At 31.2% G+C, this 24,564-nt stretch overlaps 3 protein-coding genes and 1 pseudogene across 5 annotated transcripts; all 4 read right to left on the reverse strand.

The window, feature by feature from the left end:
- Nucleotides 1-260: 260 nt before the first annotated feature.
- MSH7 (MUTS homolog 7) lies at nucleotides 261-8,505 on the reverse strand. 2 transcript variants are annotated; one of them, XM_089747130.1, is made up of 17 exons: nucleotides 8,134-8,505; nucleotides 7,408-7,870; nucleotides 7,143-7,238; nucleotides 6,987-7,042; nucleotides 6,698-6,764; nucleotides 6,096-6,191; nucleotides 5,376-5,507; nucleotides 5,262-5,295; nucleotides 5,112-5,159; nucleotides 4,452-4,651; nucleotides 4,232-4,358; nucleotides 3,860-4,137; nucleotides 3,151-3,345; nucleotides 2,370-2,783; nucleotides 2,131-2,227; nucleotides 1,629-1,756; nucleotides 261-982 (listed from the first exon to the last, which is right to left on the reverse strand). In XM_089747130.1, the coding sequence occupies exons 1-17, from the start codon at nucleotides 8,439-8,441 to the stop codon at nucleotides 512-514; spliced, it is 3,210 nt and encodes a 1,069-aa protein (XP_089603256.1). In that variant the 5' UTR covers nucleotides 8,442-8,505; the 3' UTR covers nucleotides 261-511. The 2 variants fall into 2 exon arrangements, with proteins under 2 accessions (XP_089603256.1, XP_089603258.1); XM_089747132.1 differs by lacking the exon at nucleotides 2,370-2,783.
- Nucleotides 8,506-9,597: 1,092 nt separating this feature from the next.
- Nucleotides 9,598-14,768, reverse strand: LOC149513647 (aldehyde dehydrogenase family 2 member C4-like). Its single transcript, XM_089747133.1, has 9 exons — nucleotides 14,579-14,768; nucleotides 14,256-14,398; nucleotides 11,357-11,740; nucleotides 11,175-11,264; nucleotides 10,920-11,093; nucleotides 10,543-10,680; nucleotides 10,320-10,457; nucleotides 10,163-10,224; nucleotides 9,598-10,088 (listed from the first exon to the last, which is right to left on the reverse strand). Exons 1-9 carry the CDS (start codon nucleotides 14,688-14,690, stop codon nucleotides 9,815-9,817), a joined length of 1,515 nt encoding a protein of 504 aa, XP_089603259.1. The 5' UTR covers nucleotides 14,691-14,768; the 3' UTR covers nucleotides 9,598-9,814.
- Nucleotides 14,769-20,778: 6,010 nt separating this feature from the next.
- LOC149513648 (FRIGIDA-like protein 4a) lies at nucleotides 20,779-22,722 on the reverse strand (annotated as a pseudogene). The gene is made up of 4 exons (XR_016330127.1): nucleotides 22,617-22,722; nucleotides 22,312-22,368; nucleotides 21,827-22,000; nucleotides 20,779-21,711 (listed from the first exon to the last, which is right to left on the reverse strand). The product of XR_016330127.1 is annotated as an FRIGIDA-like protein 4a (transcript).
- LOC149513649 (DNA mismatch repair protein MSH7-like) lies at nucleotides 20,869-24,385 on the reverse strand. Its single transcript, XM_089747136.1, has 3 exons — nucleotides 23,811-24,385; nucleotides 22,804-22,988; nucleotides 20,869-22,000 (listed from the first exon to the last, which is right to left on the reverse strand). The coding sequence occupies exons 1-2, from the start codon at nucleotides 24,116-24,118 to the stop codon at nucleotides 22,985-22,987; spliced, it is 312 nt and encodes a 103-aa protein (XP_089603262.1). The 5' UTR covers nucleotides 24,119-24,385; the 3' UTR covers nucleotides 20,869-22,000; nucleotides 22,804-22,984.
- Between the last annotated feature and the right edge of the window lie 179 nt (nucleotides 24,386-24,564).

Consider the following 24,564-nt stretch of genomic DNA (forward strand, 5'->3'; position numbering starts at 1 on the left):
ATTAGAATATGCTTGACATAATGATGACTTTGCCATCACTTGTTCTCACTGCTGCACTTTGCTTATACTCGCAGTGTACTATGATGTATCGGATTCATAGTTGTGTACCGTCTTTTTCTTGTTTTCAAAATTGAATCTCTTGATGGAAATTTTTTAATGGCAGTATAAACATGCATTTTTTTTTTAACTAAATTGAGATATGGAATTTCCATAATTAGTTGAAGTTCTGGTTAATTTTCTGACATTTTAAAATGTTATGCTATTGGAAAAAAAAATTACTTTGGGCTTTTAGCTAAGAAAAGAAACTGTAGAGTGGGTTAGAAAACAGGCAAACAATCCAGAGGAAATTCCTGATTTCCAAACAAGCAATGGCTCTGGGGGCCTAAAACATTCCTCCGTTACCCCCAATCAGACAAAAACAAGCCAACCAGCCCAATAGCCCAACTTACATGAGCCAATTTTTAGTCCCTGCCGAATTAAAAACTGTAAATAGAGTATCGTTTTTCTACTTTCAAGCTCGATATGAATTTTTTAGTTCATGCCACAAGCAAAACAATGTGTCGTAAGCATCACCATCATCAAAGTTACATTTTCCAACCTCTGAGACATTTACTAGGGTCTTTAACCACTCTTCATGAAGAGTTGAGAACTCTGATCTCTGTTCACTTGACCTAAAACTTTCTCCAACAGATCTTTTCATTACTTGTCCAGCCTTTGAGGCAGCTTCAACTACGTGTTCCGGGATTCCAGCCATGATTGCAACTTGCAAACCATAGCTCTCTGGGCATGCTCCATCAGTAAGTCGATATAGGAAAACCAGCTCCTGCTCACCTCTACAACAACTTTCAGACTTCCACTTAAAGCAGCAGGCCATGTGTTGCAGTGTAACATGTGGATGAGATGCAAATTCCTTTGTGAGTGGATGGTAGTGCGTTGCAAATAATAGCCGACAATGAACATTTTCGACGAGATGGCGAAACACCTAGACAAGCATCAAAAGTAGGTTGTTTAAAAGGGGTACCAGTATTCGATCTTTACAATATGTAATAATCACAAATGGCAGACAAAACACATTTTGTAAAACAAATGGTTCATAACATGAAGTGAGAAGTTCTTATTAGTCTTCAAGTTTATCACAAAGAAATTCCAGATTATTCTCTGTTCCGTCTAAGTTGTTGCCTCTAAAGCTATGTCTTCTATACCATGCATAAGTAAAATTTGATTTCCCAAAGATTTGCAACATAATAACTACAATAGAGAGATCACTTGTGCCTGCCTTTCACAAAATTTCATTACCATATGCAGGCACTAGCTTTTTTTTATCAAACTAAGAACAAATAACAATTTTATGTTTATTCTCACCATCACTTAGAGCCCATAAAGAACAAATATTTCCTTGTTATACCATATGCTTTTCTTAATGCTACAGTCAATATGTGACTATATGGCCAATCTTGTGAACATAAAAAAATGAAGTATCTGGCCTAGGATCATGGCTCTGTCTAGGCATACTTTAAGATGAGATGAGAAAATGCCATTCTAAGAATTGCAAGATGGCATATTAATTCTCCTAATTAGGTGGAAGAGGAGGTAAAGTTGTAATAGACTAGTAAAGTTTGAAATCTCACTGCATATGCAATAGCATATCCATCAAAAGTGCTTGTTCCTCGTCCCAGTTCATCAAGAAGAACAAGAGAATCTTGGGTAGCATTTTGAAGAACTGATGCTGTTTCCGTGCACTCCACAAGGAAGGTACCTACAAAAGTTGGTTGCACAATCAGACTTAGCAACTGAAAAAGTACATGCAGTACATAACTCATGTAAGGGCACCCACACATTGAGGAGCATGTTTACAACTGTTTGTGCAATCCTGACATTAACTTATTTTGAATTAATTTAGGCATTCAACAACAGAATTATTTATTAACCACAATTTGGGAAGACAAATTTTAGAAGTTTGATAATTCCAACAGTTAACCATATAAGAGTCAAACATGTACACAACTTAAGCAATCCCACTTCAATTTGAAAAAGTTTAACGTAGATTACACAAGAACCAAGCATATTAATTTACAATACACAAGGAAGTCATGAAGTCACCAAACTGTTGGTTTGTAAATTAAAACTTACTCTCGCCAGTCATGATTCGATCAGTAGCACCAAGCCTTGTAAAGATTACATCCACAAGTGAGAGAACACATGTCTCGCAGGGCACATAACTACCCAGCTGCATATCAAAACATTAACATGTATGAAACATAGCAGCAGTGGGCAAGACTAATATTAAAACATACTGATCACCAGCAACCTGTGAAAGCAAGTATTTAATAACTAGTACCAGCTCTTAGGGACCAAGGAGAGAAACAAACCTGGGCAAGTATAACAACCAAACAAGTGGCACGTAAGAGAGTTGATTTTCCACCCATATTTGGTCCAGTCAATAGCAAAGCACGGGGATGATAATCATTTACATCGTCACCCAGGAAAATGTCATTTGGTACAGGCAGTACCCCGTGCTCCCCAAGGGCAAATGGATGCCAAAGCCCTTTAAGTTTAAGTATTGGTCCTCCTGTTTCTTGTTTCAAAGTCATGGTTTTTGATTGGGGCAACACAATAGGCCTTGCCATAGCCCCAGATGACAAAGTTGCAGTTACAGCAAAAGATCTTAGCACATCTATGCAGTTTAGGGCATGAATGACTTCAGACCACTGCATAGCTTTTTCACTAAATAATTCAATCAGTATAGAAAGCGTTTCTGCATCTGTATCTGTCAAATCATGGTTCTGGTAGAGATCATGTCAGTTACTAGATCTAATCCCCAGAAATACAAAATGCAATCATGGCAGAAACCAAAATAGTTACTAGAAAGCAATCTGTTCCTACAAAATCTATGTTCAAACCAAAATTGGTCAGTTAACACTGCCCAACATGAACAGATAACGGTGGGCTGTTTTCACCATCAATATATCTTAGATCTATTTCGAATTTAATATTCCTTTTAAAAAAAGATCTAATCCCCAGAGATACAAAATGCAGATTTTCTAAGACAAGATATCAACATAGAGAGATGCAATGTCTATGAAAAATGAATAAAGGATAGTGATAGCTTTAATAAAAAATATCAGAGTAACACATGACAAGAAAGCAAACCTGGTAATTTGGGAAGTCACTATCTATAGCTGCTTCAAATTGAGTAAGGAATTCATCAAGCCCATCAGTACCACTTAGCATTGGAAGTTTAAAAACTTTTGATAATGGAGATAACATATCTGCATCCTTTTGCAATAGTTTTAACAAATCCATTCCAGTCCTAAGACCTTTGACAAGAGTCCCAAAAGCTTTCACCTGTACCACAACAGAATATATTATCATGATCCTTATAAAAGAAAAAGTGATGGAAGGTCCATGACTAAGGCTTTGCTTGATAGAAAGGATGGAAAATTTGTTAATCCAATGATTAAGCTACAAAGTAGGAAAATGGTTATGAAACCTAACCATTGGATTAAAAAATTTTTCCATCCTTATCCCTTTCCATCTTTTCTACCAAGCAAAGCCTAAAAGTCTGGAAGAGCAACAAGTTGACTTAAGACCTCGATATCTTCCTTTTTTCATATATGAAACCCCTCAGTGAAAAACAGGATAAAAGATCTAGGACTATTGTTACAGAAAAATTGAGAATAGCCATTTTGAAACGATGCAACTCTGCAAATATTAAGAGTAAAGGAGATGCCTTCCTGAACACTATTTCCAGAACATGCAAACAGTGCGAAACAAACAGCATTTACTTTCCAAGCTACTTTACGCAGACAAAGGTAGAGGAGTCTACCAAAAATAAATAAAAAAGATAGAGGAGACATACTCGTCGTTTCAATATTTTTTTGCCTATCATGGGAAGAACAAGGCAAGCTGATGATTGAATGCTAGCCTTAACACTACCAAGTAACCTTTCTAAGTCTGGAAGTTTGTGAAGATATTGAGCAACGAGTAACATGATTTCTGAATGTGACATAAGTTCTTCAACTACATTTAGCCTGCTGTTAATGCTGTCAACATCTTTAAGTGGATGGCAAATCCAGCTCCTCAAAAGCCGCTTACCAGAAGATGTCACACAGTTGTCAAGATACTTGTACAATGTACCTGAAAATAAAATAATCATAAGGATTACAAAATTGAAAACAATGAAACTGCCAGTCAGAAATCTTTCTTAAAGCTAAAGAGATTCACCACTTGCCTGAAGAACCACCATCAGCACTATTGCTAAAAATCTCAAGATTTACTAGTGTCTGTCCATCAATTCTGAGGTAACCTCGGTATACTTGGTAGGGTACAATATCTCCATTGCGTAAAATGTCATCCAGCTGTATGAAAGAGCAATTTATCAATCATACACACAGATCCCAGATTTGTGCATATTTACGTGATTACATAAATACTAGTCTGCATGCACTCACCATCAATCGTGATAGATGACTGACTAATCCACCAAGTGCACATAATGCAACATCTTGGTGCATTACACCACCAAGACCATTAACATATGAATTAGGTGACCGCTTAAAGTACCCATTTGACTGAATCATATTTCTAACTTCAGAAGCATCCAAAAAATCAGAGACTGAGAGTGCAGGACTCAGTTGAACTGCTGTAGATCCTGCAAAATAGACCAAAACGAGTATGCAGTTTAACTTACCATGATTAATATAGTTTTGTCAAGCATTTTAACCTACCTGATTCTTCAAAAATAAAGAATCTAAATGGAAAATAAGCAAGGCTGATTTATGAAATTCTCATTTATGCAGCTGCAAATTGTCCAGAAAGATGGAGCAGGAGACATTTTTATCATCATTGTAATGTACATAGCTCATCAAACATAAATTCAGCTTTTGTCAAATTGAATTACTGTTTTCTTAATTAAACCAATGAATTAAAGACTTGAGAATCCAATAGGAAAAAAGAAAGAACTCATAAAATACAGGAATTATTCATTTCTGCATCATGAAATACTAGTTCTTAGCGATAGAAATACTCAAATAAAACTAGACATACAGATATATAAATATACAGAGAGGTCATTTTCATTCTACTAATGAGAGAGTTCATAAATTGCTTACCAGTAAATGAGTACTTCTTGAGAGTTTTATGGGCTTCTCTGGACAGCCCTGAAATATTTGAATATATACTTATAATTAAGAAGCAAAACTTTTTATCAAAACTAGCCTACGAAATAAGAAAAAAAAGGTAGAGAAATAGAATAAGTTCACCTCTACTTTCATATATGACTTCCTTGGGAGAAACCTAAAATCAGATTCCAACCAGTACATTAGAGCTTACTTTTCAAAAATAGAAAACAATTGCAGGAATATACAAGAACCTACTTGCATCAATAGAGCTCCCAATGCAGCACAAGTAGCATCATCGCTGATGGAACCAACCCAAAATTTTAAAGCAGCACAATCAACAAAAGCAAACCCATACACAGTTGAACTATTCTCCATTCCATAGTTCCCCTAAGTGCAAATACGCAATCATAAAAAATTCCAATAAATATTCAAATTATAAATCGAAAAGTAATAAATTTCAAAATGAAAAAGATAAACTGCAATAACTCATGCAGAAGAGATTTGAAGAGGCAAAAACATGGTAAATCAACTACCACATGCATGCATGCATACTTGACCCCTCTGAACCAGATCATTCCACCCCCTACCCCATGATGTAAAATACATTCATGTACAGTACAGATAAGCTTCAAGAAAACAGCTGAAAATTCAAGCAAGAAAATATCATATGAGAGATAAGCCATATGTTCATTCAGCAAATCCCACCTTCCCAACCCATATCTACAATATTAAATAAAACAAAGATAGAAATAAGGGGAATAAAGATAATAAAAAATCAATTCCAGGAGTCAAAGAAGGAGAATACAGTAAAGTATTCCATATACAATAATGATGAGCTTCAAGAAAAAATCTGAAAATTTGAGCCAGAAAAAATCATATGACAGATAAGACAGATATATTAATTCAGCAGACACTGCAAAACTAAAAATCTGATCGCCCAAGTATAAGTATAACCACCATAAATATAAAACAGACCTCCTTTATAGCAAGTAGATGAACAGCATCAGGCCCAATGTTACCATCAACTGTTGTTGATGGGGTGATTACTTGAACTAATTTTCTTGGAATGACCTGAAAAATCCAATCTTGCTAGTCAAACTACTTAGACAAATTACAGAACACATCCATGGTGTAGTATTTAAGTCATGAAACCACCTAGGAAAAGTCAAGATAAGTAGCTGAATTTTTATTCAAGAATCATGAGTAGGGAACTTTAGTGGAGACTCCAATTTGATGAAACCAGAAATACCATAATTTTAGTTTACATACCATGAAAACATACATCAAGTATATTTTTGTAATAGGAAAACTTCATAGCATTTCTCCTTGAAGCAAGACTCTTGCTTGTGAGTGCTAATCGCATGCATAATCATGGCACATAAATCAAGTATGTTTTTGTAATAGGAAAACTTCATAGCATTTCTCCTTGAAGCAAGACTCTTGCCTGTGAGTGTTAATCGCATGCATAATCATGGCACATAAAGCGTGATATACCAAAGACTAGCCAAATAAAAAAAATAAATATAAGGGAAAATTTATCTAAATTTGCATCTCAAACACGCAACATAAAATCTTACAGAATTTGCACCCCTAGCTTTTGCTTGCTCAGATGTCTCTAACTGCTCCATACGTCCTACTTTGTATCTTCAGGAAGAACATAAAAGAGTGAATCACTAAAAGATGACCAAGGAATAAATCATTATTTCCTCTTTTGCACTCTCTGTCATCAACACCTCTCTATTTCTTTCTCCACATTCCAGAAAGATTAAAATATAACATTCTCGTTTTAGAGTTTAGACAGTTTTTAGAATGATGACAACCAAATCTCCTCATCATTCTTTAAGACTATGCAAATTGTTTTCTTACCCACGAGCAACCAGCTTTTTAACAGCATCATCAATTCCACTTTCTGATATACCAACCTGACAATAAAGGAAGACACTATTACACTTAGACAACTGCCTTGAATGGGCATATATAAGGGAAGACCTATACAAGAATGTAAATTGGACAACGACTCACCTGGCGGCATTTGCCTACTCCACTTACTGTCATTTTCCAATCAAGCTCCCTGTGGCCAATTTCAGCATCTATTTCATATAGCTCATAGAATTTCCCCTTTTATAGAACATTAAGTTGTTGAATTAGGTAAACAAGATTGCAGAAAAGACATGCAAAATTCATAACATACATCAGTAAGTTTAAATCCATATGACTAACATATAATTTTATGCCAGCAATAGTTAGTAACAAAATGAAACTAAAATGCAATGCAACAATAACTGACCACTTTAAAAAAGAGAACGACATCCATATATTGACATTTTATACTCCAATATTGCTTTTGAGATGCTGACATTTTCTTGAGAACGTCGGGAGGTATATAAAGAGTCTTCTTGTCATAAAGGGGATCGCCAGGCCTTCTTCCATTGGCATCCTTGATGCGAGAAGGATCAAGCCATTCAAATTTGCTAGCAATATCATTGCCATCTCTCTGACTCACGCTCCCAACAACAGATTCCTGAAGAAGCTTTGCTCTTTTACTGGAATCCAACAAAGAACTATCCTTCTTATCCCCAAACTTAGGGAAATCATCTTGAATTCTCTTCAAACGAGAAACACCAGGTCGTGTCGCAGGTGTTTCTGGGCCACTTTCAATGTTTAAAACATTGTCCTTTTCAGTTGGTTGCGCAGTTAATTCCATTTTAGGCAATTCTTCAACATTGAAAGAATTGTCACGTGCTTGGTTCCTGCAAATTGAACACAATTTATTGTCAAAAGCCATCCTTTGAGGCTTTATAGTTGAAAATTGAATTTAATTTTATATACAAATTTTAATAATATTAGAATGGACTGCCAGTTTTCTTCTATCCTTTTTCAATTCTCTCAAATATTAAAGATTATGTAAAATTTTCTAAAAATAAAGAAAAATAAAATAGATTAATTTCAACTGTGATTGATTATTAACAAAATTAAACCCTAACCTAAACCTAAAATTAGCCGGAAAAAATACCTCTGGCTTCCATTTTCTTTGTTGTCAACCTTCACAAACTTGTGCATGATACTAGAAAACAGAGAAGAAGAACCTCGGGCATCGGAATTGACTGCGAAGCTCTCCGGCAACACCTTACGTGGCACCTTCTCCGGTGGCGTATCAGTGCCCGTCACTTCCAAAGACGAGCCACCAACGGCGCCATTTTGGTTATGTTGCTTTGAAGGAAACTGAGAAGCTCCTTGGCCATTTACCTTTCCGCCAGTGACGTTTTGGCTCGCCGGCGAAGGTTTTTGCAAGAAAGCGAGTATCGATTTTTGGCGATGCATTTTCAGATTGTGAGAGAGCTGGGAAAGCGGTAAAAAGCACTTTAAGAAGCACAATTTTGGCGCCAATTTTTGCCCTTCTGAATTCCTTTTTATCTCGAAAATAATTTTACAGTGTTCTCTTCAGAAGATCTCGAACGCAAGATTTCTACCGCTCAGTCTGACGCGTCCAATCCAGTTTCACTGTCAGCCACCTAAGAATCGCACTCGACGTTGAACGAATGAAAGATCACCACGTCATCCAGTGAACGAGGTATTTTCCTTTCCTTTTGGATTTTTTGCGTGGGCACCACGCGAATTACACTGTTTTTTAATTGTCCACGTCAACGAAAGAACCAATAACGAATTGCCATGTGATCAGATTCACAACGTAAACGTGCAAAGAACCTTCTAGATATTAGAAGGCGCGGCTAGAGGAGAAGAGGAGTCAAACTGAGTTGGCTAAGCTGATAAACGAGCAGCCTCAGGCAGTGCCGAACCCAGCCGCACTGGCTAAGACGAAGTGGGTTCTTGGGCTGAAGTAAAGGGCAAAGATCGGGAAATGATTTGAAACGACGTAGAATAATAAATCCTGGTGGTGTTTTAAGTGTTTTGAACATATGTGTTTGTTTTTGTGGTTTGGATTTCATGGAAGAAATAAAATTTTACTAAATTTTGTTATGAAAGTATAGAAAAATGTTTAATTTCGAGTTATTTTGTGTGAAATTTTCAGCTTCTATTTGTATTTTCATTGTGTTACGAAGTTCCACCCCTTGAAAATCTTAATTTTACTCTCACAAATTATATAAAAGGAGATTTGTAAGATAATGTGTACTGTTTGTATTAAAAATGTGTAAAATACAAAATTTATTATATTGATATATAAATATAAAATATATTTTTTTGTCGAATTTACATATAATTTTTATTTTTTTAACTATATCATTTTTTTTTCTTGTTACTTTTATATCCAATAGCATTGTGTAGGGTCTAAAATAATTACCTTTTGCCAAAACTGAAGCTTCAATTTCAATACTATAAACTGAAGAGGTTTGGATCTTAATTCAAATTTGCTAAGTGAGAAAATACATTGGTAATACTAGTATAAGTTTGGAACGGTTACTAAACTTTTGATTCGCTAAGCACTTAAAATTAATGAACTCATAAGAAAAGAAGAAAATAAGGTAAATGAAGAAGCACTGCTTTATCAAGACAAGACATTATCATGAAACCAAGCTAAAGTGTCACAACCCAAAGCACATTGTTGACTGATTGCCCTACAAAACAAGGTATAGCTCCCCTGGTCACTGCTGTTGAAATCACCATGCTTATTTTTTTTTAACTTTGTTCTCTTAAAATTACATTTCAGGTATAAAAATTTAGTAAAACTACGAGGATTAGTGCCAGGGAGAATCGTGAATGGGAGTAACAACGGACTTGATTTGGAGATACTGGTTAAGGGCGTCCAAACCATAATCCCTTCCGAAGCCGCTCATCTTATATCCTCCAAAGGGGCAATCCAAATCCAACGCAGTGTAACAATTGATCCAGATGATGCCGGCACGGATCGATCTCGACACGGTGTTGGCCACGTTCAAGTCCTTGGTTATAACCCCAGCAGCCAGGCCATAAGTTGTGTTGTTCGCCCTCTTAATTGCCTCTTCCATAGTTCTGAAATCGCCGTTAATTAATTAAAATGGCAAACAGCAACAGCAGAAAGGAGAGAACATTTACAGACTACTCACTTGAACTTCATCAATGACATTACGGGACCAAAAATTTCTTCTTTTGCTATGATCATGTCTTCCTGTGTACAAGTTTTTGGATGTAATTAAGAATCTAGAGCAAAGTTCCAACAACATCATAGTTTCAAGGTTCTCCAGGATTTGTTAGAAAATGTACCTTAACATCAGCAAATATCGTAGGCTCGATGTAGTATCCCTTCTGCCCGAGATGCTTGCCCCCTGTTAGCAGAGTAGCTCCTTCTCTTTTGCCATGCTCAATGTATGATAGAATTTTCTCGAATTGCTTCTTGTCAGCCTACATCATATGAAAGCCAATGTTGATCAATTAAAGGGAGCTACATAGATACGTATATATACGACTTAACCTTGATTACTCTTACTTGGGGTCCTTGATGAACTCGAGGGTCAAAAGGGTCCCCAACAACACATGCATTTGCCTTCTCTACCAACTTCTTCACAAATTTTTCATAAATACCTTCTTGAACATAAATACGAGAACTTGCTACACAAATTTCTCCCTACAAATTTAGAAGATGAGAACAGTTAGTTCAACTAAATTTTTCGTGCCACATTAAGGTCTGGATTGTAAAATTTTACTTGTTATAGAACTCGAAACTTAATAATTATCTTAAAACATAATATTCGATAAGATTTAAATCTCAGTAATCTAAATATATATTTTTTTATTCTCAAACAGTGACTTATATTCTCCCCTAAAAAAAGGTTTAACTTGTCATAAAAGGCATAAGTGGCCTACTTTGTTGAAAAAGGCACCGCGGAAAGCAATATCTGAAGCCTCGTCTATATCAGCATCATCAAATATTAACAGGGGTGATTTGCCTCCCAACTCTAGCGACACTGACTTCAGATTGCTTGCTGCAGCTGCTGTCATTATCTTACGTCCAACTTCTGCAGACCCTGTAAAACTCACCTACAAGACCCAACAAGATGAGCTAATATCTCCATTCAATGTGAAAATTCTTATCTTAAATATGAAATTAAAATATCCCACTTTGTCGATGTCCATATGAGAGCTAATGGCAGCTCCAGCAGTCTCTCCAAATCCATTTACAACATTGAGCACTCCGTCAGGGATGCCAGCCTGATTTGAACACAAACAAGTTATAGAAAGCCACATTTAACACTAATTTTCCTTTTCAGAAGAGTTCAAACTTATAATCCAAGCTTGATTACCAGCTTAGCAAGATAAGCATAATAAAGAGCTGAAAGAGGAGTCTGCTCAGCTGGCTTGACGACCATGGTGCAGCCTGCGGCTAATGCTGGGGCAACCTTCAAGAAAAACATGATGGTGGGAAAATTCCAGGGAATTATATGTCCTACTGCCCCAATGGGTTCCCTGAGAGTGTAGCCTTGAAGCCCCTTTGACATTTTTAACACTGTTCCATGAATTTTGTCGGCTGCACCTGCATAGTAACGCAGAGTGCTTGCGGAACTTGGGATGTCCAGGGCCTTACAATGAGCGAACAGCTTTCCCGCATCAATGGTATCCAATGCAGCTAATTCTTCTATATTTTCTTCAATCAAGTCTGCAAACTTCATCATGATCTTTCCTCGCTCCTAACATATCCAATTTAAAGCGAATAATAAAAAAGAATATAATAAATTTTTTCATCGGAAAGAATGCACTAATAAATTTGTTGTGAGAAAAATGGCAATATCTAGCCCTCTATTTTTTGGCATGTGAATATATATATATATATATATATATATGTGTTTTGATGCATTTATAATCAATCTTCTATGTAAATATTCGTGAACAACTGCATACATAATTATTTTGATGAGAGATTACATAAGCACCAACTACAATTACAATTAAACATATTTCAGTATATCAAAAGATACCATTAATTGATCCAAAAAATTAAATAAATCAAATAAAATCAATATAAATTTGGACTAATTAACTCACAAAATCCTACAATAAATATACTCTGATGAACTTAAATATTTTTGAAATTTTTATTTGATATAATGTTAGTAAAATTTTTTAATTTCATAAACAGATTAAAAAATCACACATTCCATATTTGTAATATGCCCTATGAGTATGTATCATTTTATTATTTTAGATTATGAAATCTAAAAATTTTATTATCCATATAATTGATATTTTTTCTTTAATAAATATAAATTTTAGTTCAAAAAATTTTTAAAATAAATAAATTATTTAATCTTTTAAATCAAGATAAAATAAATTATACAAGATAGTTTATGATAAATAATTATAAATTATACATTTAAAATAATATTAATAAACAACCATTAATAAAATTCAAACTTAAAATATATTTATCAAAAAAATATAAATTTTAAACAATTGAATTAACCATCGTCTTTGAAAAATATATATTAATGCATTAAGACATGTTTGACTTTATAAAAGTTTTAGCAACGTGAAACTGTTAATTAATTCAAATCTCCGTCATATTTATGGTCAATAATGATGTGCGTCGCAATTCAATAATTAGCGGTGGCGTTTTGTCATTTAATGGCGTTGAAAGATGCACGACTGAAGACACCCCGGAATTTGTACATTGCCCATTTTGGTTATGAAAACTTGTCCTTGTTTGATTCCAGCACATGTTACGACCAGATAATAAATAATTCAGGTCGTATTTTTTTACTTTGAAAACAAAATTTAGATGGTGTCTGATGCAGGCCATGATGTGACCATTCCAAAAAATTAGATGTTTACTTACTATAATTAGATGTTTATATTTGACGAACACTTAATTTTTTTAAATGTGCAAGTGATTTTAGATCATTCATAATTATCAGTTTTGAAAGGTGATTTCAAAAAATTTTTATTAATAAAATAATATATAAAACTAATAATATTTAATATTAAAATTTATTTTTTATCAAAATTGTAATAATTTTTATACTATAAATTTTTATATTTTAAAATTAATATTGATTGTAATAAGTTCAAAAATAAGTTAGATATTTTTTATATTTTATATTTTATATTAGAATATAATCATTTATTTTTTATTATAATTTCAATAGATTAGTTTTATTTGATAATTCAAAATTTTTTACATCATTTATATTATAAAAATTAGTTTACTTATCAATAAATTAATTATATTTTATTATAAAGTAAATAAAATATTATTAATTAACATTTTATAAATTATTATCTTTAAATAATATTAAAATCATTAGTATGTGCAATTGTTATACATGTATTATTAGTTTTGTACTTTCAAATAAAATAATGTTTGAATTTGAGTGTTGCTAAATGCACTCAAACCTTTTCTCTTCATATCTCAATTTTTTTAAGTAAATTTACTTAATTATCTTTTATTTTTCATACAAAATTTTATAAATGACTCTTTAAAAAATTATAAACTTTTCCAAAAATAAAAATTTGAAAAGTCATATAACTTTTCCAAAATAAAATTTTGAAATATTATAAACCTTTCTGAAAATAAATTTTCAAAAAGGTTTATAAGTTTTCATAAATTTATTTAGAAAAGGTTTATAACTTTTTGAAAATTCATTTTTAAAAAAATTTATAATTTTCTGGAAATTTATTTTCAAAAAATTATCTGATTTTTTAAAAATCATTTTCAAAAAGTTATAAAACTTCATAAAATTGTAAGAAAGGTAATTAAGTAATTTTATTTATAAAAAATTTTGAAAAAAAAAAAGTTTAGATGTGAAAAAAAATAAAGGTGCATTTAACAGCACTATTGAGTTTTAATAATACCAAATATATTGATATTTAATTAGTAAGAATTAATAATTATTACTCAAATAAAATGATTTCAATTTTTTAGATTATTTCAATAATTAAATTATAATGATAATTTTAAAAATAATATAAATGCAGTAAGAGTTGGAAGGTATTTCATGTAGCAAAATCATACACACACACAAAAAAAAAAAAGTGGTTAAAACATTGGAAATATCGTTTACCATAATTAAAATTGGTAAGAAACTTTCTTTAAAAATTTTTGAAAAAAAATCTAAGATGAAAATGGTGGAAAAACATGCTCGGATGCATAACAAAACAAAAGGATTCGGATGTGGAAAGGAAAAGAAAGTAATTAGTAAGACGCACAGAACCAGATAAGCGAGGCCAAGGGCCATGGTCAAAAGCATGACGTGCAGCCTTTACAGCCAAACCAATATCCTCTCCATTGCCTTCAGAAACTCTTGTTATCACCTCCCCTGTTCTTGGGTCAACTGTCTCGAACGTTTTCCCTGGTCCAACCAAATCATTCATTAATTTTTCTTGATCCCATTGATTAACAAAAGATGTTGTTTAAACTATTACCATAACCCACAAACGAGAAACATGATTGAGAGACAGAAGACAAGAAAACAGAGCAAGCAAATTGGCATATGCTTCAGAGAAAGAAAAGCATGGAAATGGAAAGTTACCTGAAATGGAATCGACAAATTTGCCGTTGATAAAGAGCTTTGTAAATTTTATTGGTGGAATCTTGACGAAAGATTCAGACTGATCAGAACTTCCGTTGCAATGACTGGCCATTTCTATCTCTCTCTCTGGTTTACCGAAAAGAAGAAGAAGAGCTTTTATCTAATTATCCTTTTTTTTTTGTGGCCAATGTCTTGGTCTCCTCGCTCATTTCCCTGTATATAATGCGCGGGGGATTGATTGAGCATTAAGAAAATCCATTAGTCTAAGTGGATTACTTTTTACATTGAAGTCAAATTCCACGATATTTTCTTTTTCTACGGTAAAACAAAGAGGCGAGAAATTCCATGTCTCGCTTTCCTGTCAGGTTCCTACATCATCTCAGATTTTTTTAAGTACAAGACAGGGGTCGCAATTTTAAAATCGAAAAAAGTTTATAAACTATATAATTCAAATTTTAGATTTATTAAATATTATTTTTTTAAAATTGATATATAAATTAAATGAGTTAAATTTTGAATTTTTTTTAATTGATATAGCCTCTCAAATTTAAAAGTTAAAATAAAATAAAATATATATTATTAATAACTCAATTATAATTGTATTATTAAAATAATTACTCAATTTTAAAATTCTAATTTAGTTGCTAAATTTTAAATAAATATTTTTTTATTATTCAACTGTTAATTTCTAATAACGTATTGATGTGATAATATTACATAAACTGTTAGGTGGCACATGACATTATTACATTATATGATTTGCTACATGACAATATTGACATAATATATAAAGCTTGAAAAAATAAATTTGTCGGTTGAACAATGTTACATGATATTTAATAGTTAATGTGATATTGCTACATCAACACACTACTAGAAACTAGAAATTGTGACAAAAAATTATTTATTCAAAAATTTAGTAATTAAGCGATTATTTTAAAATTACAATCATAATTGAATGACAAATAATGTGATTTACTTTAAAATAAACTACTTGTAACTATCTACAATTGATTATTTGTTGAAGCATGATTTTTTAATTACTCAAAAAATTTTGAATTTTTTTCAGTTCAAAAAAAAAAATATTTAAGTTTGACTTTTCTTTTTGATAGTGTATAAAATAAGATAATCACTCAAAAAACAATGATGATTTGCAAAAGATAATTAGATCATTGTGTTTAGAAAAGCACTTGATGGTCTTACATAATGGTGATCTTATATCATTAAGAGGGATCACATCATTGGTTTATAAGGTGATATAATTTCTATACAAACAAATGAAAATTTTTTATTTCGATGTAAAATGATATATAAAATTAACAACAGTCAATATCACATATTTAATATATGAATTCAAAACTTACCTTTTCTTAAAATTGTAATTATTTTATATTATAATTTTTATATTTTGAAACTAATATTCATTGTAATAAGTTCAAAAATAATTTATACATGTATATATTTTTAATATTTTAGATATAATTTGATTTTTTGATTTTCCTTTATTGTGAATTCAATAGATTATATTTATTTTATAATTTAAATATTTTTTACATTATTTATATTATAAAAATTAATTTACCTATCAATAAATATTTTATTAATTTAATAATTTTAATTATAATGTATTATAAATAAATAAAAATATTATTAATATTTTATAAATTAGTATCTTTAAATAACATTAAAATTATTAATTTATGTAATTATTACAATATACATGATTATTTTTGTATTTTTAAACAAAATATTATTTGATTTTTTGCAATACAAAATACAATGATATTTGATTTATAAGAATTAATAATAGTAACAAAATAAAATAATTTCAAATAAAGAGTAATAAGATCACATTAATAATAAAATCATCTCAATAATTACAATATCATAGTGATCATACAAAAATACTAAACACTACCATTGAGTTTGGTTAATTAAGTGTTTATAACTATAAATAAAAAATAATCAAAATATTATTTTTTGAAAAACTTTTTACATAATACATTATTGAGAAAATCTGAACATGAAATATAAAAACTCCACTAATTGTGGATGGGATAATTTAAAAAAAAATTAAATAATTACAAGTTTTATTTTTAAAAGTAAATTTTGATTAAAAAATTGGTGATTTTTTTTTATAGATGTGTTAATTTAAAATATTAATATTTATAATTATATTGTTTGAATAAATATTATAATAAAAAATAATAATATTAGAGAAAACATTTATGATAATATCAATGAAATCATAATTGTCGTCTTGAACTTATAGTCTTCCACAGAACAATAATAGTTTCATCACTTTCCAGGCGAATCCGTGCCTTTAAAACAATCAACGATTCATTTTGTGCGCAAACAGAAACTATTAAGGCAGTCAACTGGATAGAAAAATAATAATATAAAAAATTGAAAGAGAAAAAAAAAAGAAAAAATGCATTTTCATTGGCGTGCTTGATTAAAGGGATAAAAAATGTTTTATCGATTACTTGATAGAGACGAGAAATAAAAAAAATTAAATTTATTTGACTTTATCATTATAATTTTTTTAAATTAAGATAAAAAATCTAAATATAATAGATAATCTTATAAATATGCAACATGTATTCACAATTTTTTATTTTTGGCCTCTTATTTTTTAATTTAAAATGTTTTATATTTATGAATAAAAATGAAAAACGATAATCTTTCATTTTTTTTCTCACTTTTTTTTTTTTACTACAAACGCACTTAAAAATTTATTTTTTTTCACTTTCCGACCTTATAAAGCAAACCATAAATGTGTTACACAAAAAGGGTAAAGCCAAGTCTGAACATGCCATAATCTGTGTGAGAAAACATTAAAATACATATAGTAGTGCTGTACTGAAATGCTATAAAATCAAAAAGTCTGAAGATTCGCAAGACTTGCAAATCATTTTCATGATACACCATTGCAAACCAAAATCCCTATACAACAAATTTGTTATTATTATTTTTTATTTTGATTTTTGTTTTATAAAAAATAAAATCTAAAATTTAATTTAATTAATTTATATAATTATTTTAAAAAAATAATATTTATATTCTAACAAGTTTAAAGTTTGAATATCGATATTTATAACTTATTTCTCTATCTCCGTAATTTTTTTTTTCATAAAAAAAGGGACAATAAGCTCTATTTGACTGGTTATTACTAATATGTTGTATTATCGTTTGGTTTTTCTAATTTACAGCTGCACATGCATAGGCAAATTCACCTTTTGTGGGAGGGTTTATACAGACACTCTTAAAAATAAAAAAAATAATAAAATTAAAAAAATTTCCTAAACACCCTTAAATATTGAAAAATAATAAAATTTGAAAAAAAAGAGAGATCTGAACACCATTTTCATTAATAAAATTAATAAATCTGAATTATATATATATTATAAATAGATAAAAAAAAAATCCTACAATGTCACTATACACATGCAAGAAAACAGTAGATAGGAATGACCTAAGAATGCATGCGGTGACAATATTATTGACATTACTCACCAAATTGTTGAAATTTTCAAAGTCAGAAAAAAAAAAAGAAAGAAAGAAAGAAAAAGTAATAGTCTCGATGGATTATGTCTGAAACCAATTGTTAAATCTACCATTGCATAGACAAACCGGATTGTCGTGCCGGCTATTCCACATGGAAATAAGTTTAATCTATGAACTTTTATTATCTGTATTCAAAGCGTTTCAACTTTTAATTTGACCGTTAATTTCCAAATGAAAAAGGATTAAATGCCCTTTTTCCTGAAGTATGAAAATTTGTAATAGAAAACTTTTTATGTGGAAAAAAATGCAAAAATTTTAGCCAAGTGAATTGAATCAAATGGATAAAATCACATGGATAATGGAGCGACACGTATACTAAAATAGCAAGAAAAATAAGTTGCTAAATCCTGACGTAAGAATTGAGTTAGTCTAAAAGTGTGAAATTGAAGTAAATCATGAATTAATCTAAACTTTAGACTAAAATTCAAGAATCAATTATTACAATGATAATATCTCATATTTAATAAATATTTATTTTTTATAATTTTATATTTAAATTAAAAATTTTTATTTACTATCAATTAATTTTAAATTTTAGATTTAATATGATATCAAAATGAAGATTTTATTTTATTAATATTTTTAAATTTATCACATAATAAATTTATTTTATTTTTGCTTATACGTGTTAAAAATATGTTAAAATAATATCATTTTACATCTAATTAATATTTAATTTTTTATTATATTTTTTAAATTCATCATTAAAAAATTTATTTTATTTTCACTTATACATGATGAAATTCAATTTAAATATAAAATTATAAAATATTTTAATTTATTAAATATGAAATAGCTTACTTTAACCACAAATATTAAAATTATGGTTTATTACGAGAATAAGAGTTGGCATAAATCTAATATTTCAGTTGTAAATTTTAAAATTTGATTTTCGATGAAAATTCAATGTATTAAAAAGTAAGTTCTCATTAATATTTCACTCAAATTAAATTTTTATTGTTAATAAATTTTTTAAATAAATGATTTGTGAATTTAATATAATTCTTTTTTGAAATCTGCAAATTTTATTTTGAATTTAAAATAACCTCTGGCTCATCTTAATATATATGTTTTAAAGGGAACGGTTTCTCGCTCAAATTAAGCTTCTTCATTGCAACCAAATCGTATTTGTATCACAACAAAAAGAGAGGCGATTGTCTTGTCCGTCCGTCTGTCTTCCGGCCGAATGAATGATGATTCGTCCAACCGGCGGATCCGTTAGTGGGGCCCACCATCTGCTGTCATTCTACTCGTGGTCATCCAACACTGTTTCGTCAAACTGACTATTTTAATTCACCACTGCCGTAGAAACACGTGTCACAAGCGTTGTGGGAATGTCAGCCACTTCAACATTGTCAATAATTTTCTCTGCCATTTAAGGTTTTCGTTCAAATCTCATCACTTCATTCAAAGTCCAAGTAATAGTTGTACGGATACTTAAATTTTAAGAGAAAAAAATGATTTCAAATAAAGTGACATTGAAAAAAAAAAACGAGAGTATTTTGTTTATAATTTTTTATAATATTATAATTATTTAATTATAATATAAATTATGTCAAAGTTTATTATTTATAAGCATGAATTTGATATAAAATTTTGATGATTTTTATTTAATTTTAAATTATGATTGATTAATTATGTTATAATTATTATAATTGATATACTTGTAAATGTAATATTTAAAAAATATGTGATTCTTGAATTTTGTTAAATTTAAAAAATATAAATTTTTTTTATTTAGTTAGAATAATGTAAAATTATCTAATAAATATATTTAAATATGTTAATAAAACGTGACATTTATAATATGTAATACGTAAATAATATATGAATAAATAAATTATTTATTTAACATGTAAATTGTTCATTTAATATTTTTTAAATTATTTAATTAAAAATATTTTAAGTTTTATTGTACATATAATAAAATTTATATGTAACAATAAAATTTTATCATAATATATAATTTTTTTATATTTTCAAAGAAAATTATGCTTTCAATATTAAAAATATTATTTTTGTTGAAATTTAAGAATTCTGAAAAATAATGTTTCTCACATTTTTAATAAAGATCATATTTTTTAATCTTAAAAACGTTTTTTTTATTGAATTTTGAGAAATAATTTTTTTATATTTTAAAACAAATTTCACGTTTTTATTTTTTAAAAATTTGTTTTATTGAATTAAGAAAATTAAATATAAAATAATATATAAAATTATTATATTTGTAAGGAACTAATGTTGTCTATGTAATTAAGCCAGGGCAAATAGGACAATTTTCATTTTTTCTTTGAAATCTAAAAAATACTCTCAGAGAGGGAAGAGTTTTTGATTCCTTTACTTTTCTCTTTTTGGACGTTGTTGAGATTGTAAAATTCTTAACACGAGAAAAAGAATTTTCAAGCAAATTAAAAAATCAGATAACAAAAAAATAAAATTTCATAAAAAGAATAATTTAAGAGGAAAATAGCCCCTATTAAACGCCCATCATATCGTTTTCACTCCTTGTTTGCCTGGAAGTATATCTTCTACCCTTTAAAAAGAAGAAAAAAAATTAAAAAAACAAATCCTTGAATTTGAGATTAAATATTTTCTAGATAAAACTTTTTGGCCCTTGATCAAAACTTTCCATATAAAAGAAAGAAAAAGTGAAGTGGGTATTCACACAATATTTAATCTTCATCCTTCCAACATTGTCCCTGTCAATCTTTCTAACAAATCAGTATCACAATGGAAGAATTCATATATCTTCACTTTAGCTTAGTCATATAAGTAACAACAATTCTAGGTCATCTCAAAATAAAAACAACGACAGAACTGGGGCAGGCAGCATAGATTTTCAGGAATCTGAACCATTTCTAGCTTTTCCTTCCGCGGGAAAAAGATGGTCACTTATTCAAACAAAAAAAGGAGTACAAGATAAGGCTTCCAAATGCAAGTACACCAATGAGGTCTACACAAAATTTCCCAGTCGTCTGGTTACTGCTTCCACGCTATTGGGTATACGAAGAAGGCTGATGCGCAGATGGCGCAGCAGAGCCATAGTCATATGCTCCATAACTAGGCTGACCCCCATAAGCACCGCTGCTCCGATAACCAGAAGCAATCATGTTATCGACAGGGTGTGAGTAGTGCTGTTGAGTAACTGCAGCAGGAATTTGAGAGTGCGGCACACCATATGCTGATGCATAAGGAGCAGTAGGGCCCTCAAAAACATTCTGGCCACCATAGGTGTATGGTCCAGAATATCGCGCAGCTGGGCTATGCTGTGCAGAGGGAGCTGGATTTCTGCCACTAAAAGGGGGATAGGCATTTGAAAATTTAGATGCTTAAGCAGGACGAAAAGCAGGTGGCCCACTGCTCCGGCTGCTACCAGCATTATGGCCTCGCTTATTTTGAGGCTTCCCAGTGGCTGATGAACTCTTTTTCCTATCTACCCTGACTTTCTCCAGCTGAGTGGCTCGCTTTCTTAAGTTATCAACAGAGAACTCTGATTCAAGCTTATGGTCTTCAACGCATTTGATAATAGCTTTGATTGAATTCAGCTCCAAATTGTTTGACTCCTCCTGCAAGATCAACTACCTTTAACCTGCAGGTCTTTACTAAAGGTTCAAAAATGAAATTCTACATACATGATGTAGTTGGTATGTTATTAAAAGATACAGGGGAATGTCTTCGTACTGTTGCAGCTGCGGTGTTATTTCCATTCTTCAGTATAGTGGTTGCATTCTTTTTGGAGTTCCAGAGATGGGACTTAAGCAGAGAAACAGCAGAAAATCTGTGTCAAGCCAGCCTCCGTGGCAAAGTACACTGCCTCAATCTCTTTACCATTCTTTATTAGTTCATCAATAATATCTGAAAAGTTCAGAGATAATTCAAATCAAGGAGGTGCTATTTAAGTGAATTCTCATACGATGATGACAAGAATAAACCAATACAAACAATACATCATCTTTCTCTTTGTGATTATTTGCTTATTTTATTGTACCAGCACAAATTTAAAGTAAAAGCTAAAAGAAAAACACCCCTTTCCAGAAAAAGGAGAATCCTTTGTGGATTCTGGGATGTATAAGACAATGCAAGCTATAGTTATCTACCCTTTACCTCAGTTAACAGTAGTTTTTCATGATCTTTACCTCAATTTAATAGTCTAATAGATGCCTTACATGAGAAACACAGCAGCATAGATCTTTGTAACTGCAAGTCAGAGGTGGTAGACAAGACTAACATGACAAATGTGTATATGATTTATTCAAGAAATCAGAAAAAGAAACCCTTCAAAATACAAAACCATAAAATTGTATCTCTATCTTATTACAGGCAAAGATTTGATAAGTTTTACATTCCAAATACATTTGCCTAAGAGGACATTACAAGAGCACTGGACCCAGTGCCTGTGTGCATGTGTTTTCGAAGTGTCTGCACATAAAACTCAAGGCACCACATGGCTAATGCCGGACATAAACCCTACATATCTTGCCAGCATTGGCATACATCGAATTTATATCATTTTGGATTTTGAAATTTGCATCCTTATTATAGAGAAATGCAAGGCAAGCACATATTCCAAAATCCATCTGTGCAACCACAAACCATGCATGCACACATGCATATATGTATGTATGTATGGAATATAATGCAACTGCATTCTCTGCTACCTTGTAATGCAGGTGGAATGTGATGAAGCACAACTTCTGGCACTCTTGAGATACATACAACTGTCATCTAAAAGAGTAGAACACGGGGAAGAGGTGATTTGTATGTCTACTCTGCTACCTTGTAATGCAAGTGGAATGTGATAAAGAACGACTTCTGGCACTCTTCTGATACATACAACTATCATCTAAAAGAGTAGAACATGGATAAGAGGTGATTTGCAAACCAGCTGCTAGACATGACAAGTTCAAGTAATGATGCAAGGAAGTACAAGTAGATTCCATAAAGGCATAAAGCTTTCAAAGAATGTAAATAGCTGGGTGAGTTATTAGCTAATTAAAGCCCCGACCACGATTTAGCTTAGATAGGTTAAATAAAAACCTTTACTATTGTAGATTTAGACATCTTGTATAAATATTGATTACATGGACCTTTTTCAAAGTTATAGGTAGTTAACTAGATAACATGGTGTGAACATGCTTTCAGTGTCCGTTCAGAGTGACCATTTGCAAGGCAATGCACTGTAAATCCACCATCTAAACAGCAAATTTGAAAAAGTAAAGGACTTATCATAGATGAATACTAGACAATTGCTTTTAGCAAATCCAATAAACTGCCACCAATTAAAATTTTCAAAATTCTATTTGCATGAGTGGATTCAATCCCCAACTATTATCCCAATCAGAATGTTTGATATAAATAAATCACTCATGATGCAAATCGAACTAGTCCACTTAATCTCCATGAATGACACAAAGCAATCCTACACTACCCAATTGCTGGGATGAATTGCAAAAATTATAAATTTGAATTTAATTTTCTATACAAATTTTAATAATATTAGAATGGACTGCCAGTTTTCTTCTATCCTTTTTCAATTCTCTCAAATATTAAAGATTATATAAAATTTTCTAAAAATAAAGAAAAAAAAATAGATTAATTTCAACTGAGATTGATTATTAACAAAATTAAACCCTAACCTAAACCTAAAATTAGCCGGAAAAAATACCTCTGACTTCCATTTTCTTTGTTGTCAACCTTCACAAACTTGTGCATGATACTCGAAAACAGAGAAGAAGAACCTCGGGCATCGGAATTGACTGCGAAGCTCTCCGGCAACACCTTACGTGGCACCTTCTCCGGTGGCGTATCAGTGCCCGTCACTTCCAAAGACGAGCCACCAACGGCGCCATTTTGGTTATGTTGCTTTGAAGGAAACTGAGAAGCTCCTTGGCCATTTACCTTTCCGCCAGTGACGTTTTGGCTCGCCGGCGAAGGTTTTTGCAAGAAAGCGAGTATCGATTTTTGGCGATGCATTTTCAGATTGTGAGAGAGCTGGGAAAGCGGTAAAAAGCACTTTAAGAAGCACAATTTTGGCGCCAATTTTTGCCCTTCTGAATTCCTTTTTATCTCGAAAATAATTTTACAGTGTTCTCTTCAGAAGATCTCGAACGCAAGATTTCTACCGCTCAGTCTGACGCGTCCAATCCAGTTTCACTGTCAGCCACCTAAGAATCGCACTCGACGTTGAACGAATGAAAGATCACCACGTCATCCAGTGAACGAGGTATTTTCCTTTCCTTTTGGATTTTTTGCGTGGGCACCACGCGAATTACACTGTTTTTTAATTGTCCACGTCAACGAAAGAACCAATAACGAATTGCCATGTGATCAGATTCACAACGTAAACGTGCAAAGAACCTTCTAGATATTAGAAGGCGCGGCTAGAGGAGAAGAGGAGTCAAACTGAGTTGGCTAAGCTG

The sequence above is a fragment of the Durio zibethinus genome, chromosome 18, assembly GCF_047325235.1.
Source record: "Durio zibethinus cultivar Kanyao isolate XHJ-2024 chromosome 18, ASM4732523v1, whole genome shotgun sequence".
Classification (NCBI taxonomy): domain Eukaryota; kingdom Viridiplantae; phylum Streptophyta; class Magnoliopsida; order Malvales; family Malvaceae; genus Durio; species Durio zibethinus.